Source organism: Pterocles gutturalis, unplaced genomic scaffold (genome assembly GCF_000699245.1).
Source record: "Pterocles gutturalis isolate BGI_N339 unplaced genomic scaffold, ASM69924v1 scaffold21221, whole genome shotgun sequence".
Taxonomy (NCBI): Eukaryota; Metazoa; Chordata; class Aves; order Pterocliformes; family Pteroclidae; genus Pterocles; species Pterocles gutturalis.
The window spans coordinates 11,921-14,066 of NW_010103551.1; the positions used below are offsets into that span (position 1 = coordinate 11,921).

The window sequence follows — 2,146 nt, forward strand, 5'->3', positions numbered from 1 at the left end:
TTTCTATATATAAATATATATATATATATATGAGGAGAGGCTTCATACATACATAGCCTCTTCTTTTTTTTTGGAGAGGGTGTCATTTGTTAACAGTGTCTAGATTTTAAACATCAGCAGGTGTTTATCTGGTGCTTTTGATGAAAAATGCTGAATTCCAGAAGTGATTGCTCCTTGGTAGTCCAGTGGTATTAGAGTTTACTAATACATAAAACACTGATGAGTCTACCTGTAATCTCATACACCAGAGTGGTCGTGTAGTCACCTACCTTCTCGTAGCAGTTGGGAACCTCCCTGTGAACGTCTGTTGTGGTGTAATGCATACAACAAATGCAACTAAATTTTTAATATGCTTTGTTAGTGTGGTTTTTGGCAAAATACTGTGCTTTTCCTTAGAAAGTAGTGTTGCACCCTACTTTTAAAATTGTTAAATCTACCCCAGTGGAAGTGCCTGGGCTCTTTTTTCCAGCAGTGTTTTCCTTGCATGAGTTAGAGTAGCATGCTTAATTGCAGTTTCCCAGGACCAAGGCTCCTCTGTATTTTGCATTTGTTCCACTAACTCCACTGTATACTATTTCAAGAAAAAGCTGGCAAAACCAGTGATGTGTATAAATAAAGTAGTGTAAAATAGCAAGAAAACCTTGTGAGAATATAGAGAAAATGAATTAACATTATAACTGCAGTAAATATGATAAACATTTTTTGGCTTTCAGGTTTAAAAATGTCTGACCAGAAAAATATTGTACACAGAGCCCATTGTATTGAAAAGCTACTGTCTGAGAACAATTTCCACGATATTGAGGATCATCTTAAAGAGCTTGAAGATGTTGATATGACTCTAGAATATCTTCAGGGGACAGAAGCTGCCAAGGCTGTATACAGAGTACTCAAGAACTGCCCTTCAGCAGAGTTGAAAAAGAGAGCAAAACAGTTATTATCAAGGTGGAAAGCACTTTACAAAAATAACTGTGTTCAGTCAATGCAAGTTAAAAAGTCAGCTTCTGTGTATGTGAAAGAGGAAACTGAGCACGTGTGTGTGGTTCCTGGAGAACAGTCACTGCCTGAAGGACCATGTCAGCATGAGGCATTAGATGCTACTAGCTCTAAAATTTTGGTCCCATTGCAAACTGCTAGTAATGTGGCATGTAACAATGCAGAAGGCAGCATGAATCAGTTTTCTTTGTTTGAAGAACAGTGTACTGATAATGAAGATTCTAAAGTTCTTGTTAACAAAGCAAGTCTTATCCCATGAGAGCTCTGAGGTGTAAATGTACAGATCTTCTTTATAAAGCTTTGACTGGTTCTGCCAAAGATGAAGAAAAAAATTATAAATGGCTGGAGCTATCTAAAGAAATTGAAGAACATATTTTTGCTCTTCATGCTAAAAATGACAGAAAGTATAAAAATTGCATCAGAAGCAAAGTCTCTAACCTGAAGAACCCTAAAAGTTGCCACTTAAAACATAACCTTTTTTCAGGGACTTTGAGTCCAAAGGCTTTTGCCGAGATGACAGTAATGGAAATGGCCAGCGATGAACTGAAACAGCTCAGGGCTCTGTACACAGAATCATCTGTTCAGGAACATCAGCTTCCACAAGTTATTAATGGCACACAGACAAACAAAATGAAGTGTAGGCGCTGTGAAAAATTTGACTGCACCGTCACTATGATCGCCAGAGGAACTCTCTTTCTTCCAGGTTGGGTGCGAAACACAAATCCAGATGAACAGATGTTGACTTACGTTATTTGTAATGAATGTGGAGAACAGTGGTATCACAGCAGATGGATTTGTTTGTGACACTCTCCCTCTTTAATAAGTGGTTTAGAAACATAGATATGAGAAGGTATCTGTTGAAACTGTATAATTTAAAATTTTGTATTGATACTATGTAGATGCTGCCAATAAAAAGTCCAAAATCAGTTTAAAAAAATTGTTATTTATGAGGATGACTTGAATAAATGTAAGTAGATTTATTAGTAGGTTTTTAAGTAATGACTACACGTAAAGAAATAAAAGAAAAAAGGAAAAAATGCTAACACTATATCCAAGAGAATAATTTTCACTAGTAGCTACATTAAAAATATTCCAAGTGGTGCATTTTTTTCCCCAAGGTGCTGAGGACTTGGAATTTTTGTTAACTTCAGCA

The 2,146-nt window shown here is 36.3% G+C and overlaps 1 protein-coding gene across 1 annotated transcript; it reads left to right on the plus strand.

The window, feature by feature from the left end:
• Window positions 1-719: 719 nt before the first annotated feature.
• Window positions 720-2,030, plus strand: TCEANC (transcription elongation factor A (SII) N-terminal and central domain containing). Its single transcript, XM_010086754.1, is given in 2 exon segments — window positions 720-1,241; window positions 1,244-2,030. Coding segments are annotated over 2 exon segments (1,074 nt in total). The 5' UTR covers window positions 720-721; the 3' UTR covers window positions 1,798-2,030.
• Window positions 2,031-2,146: the final 116 nt, after the last annotated feature.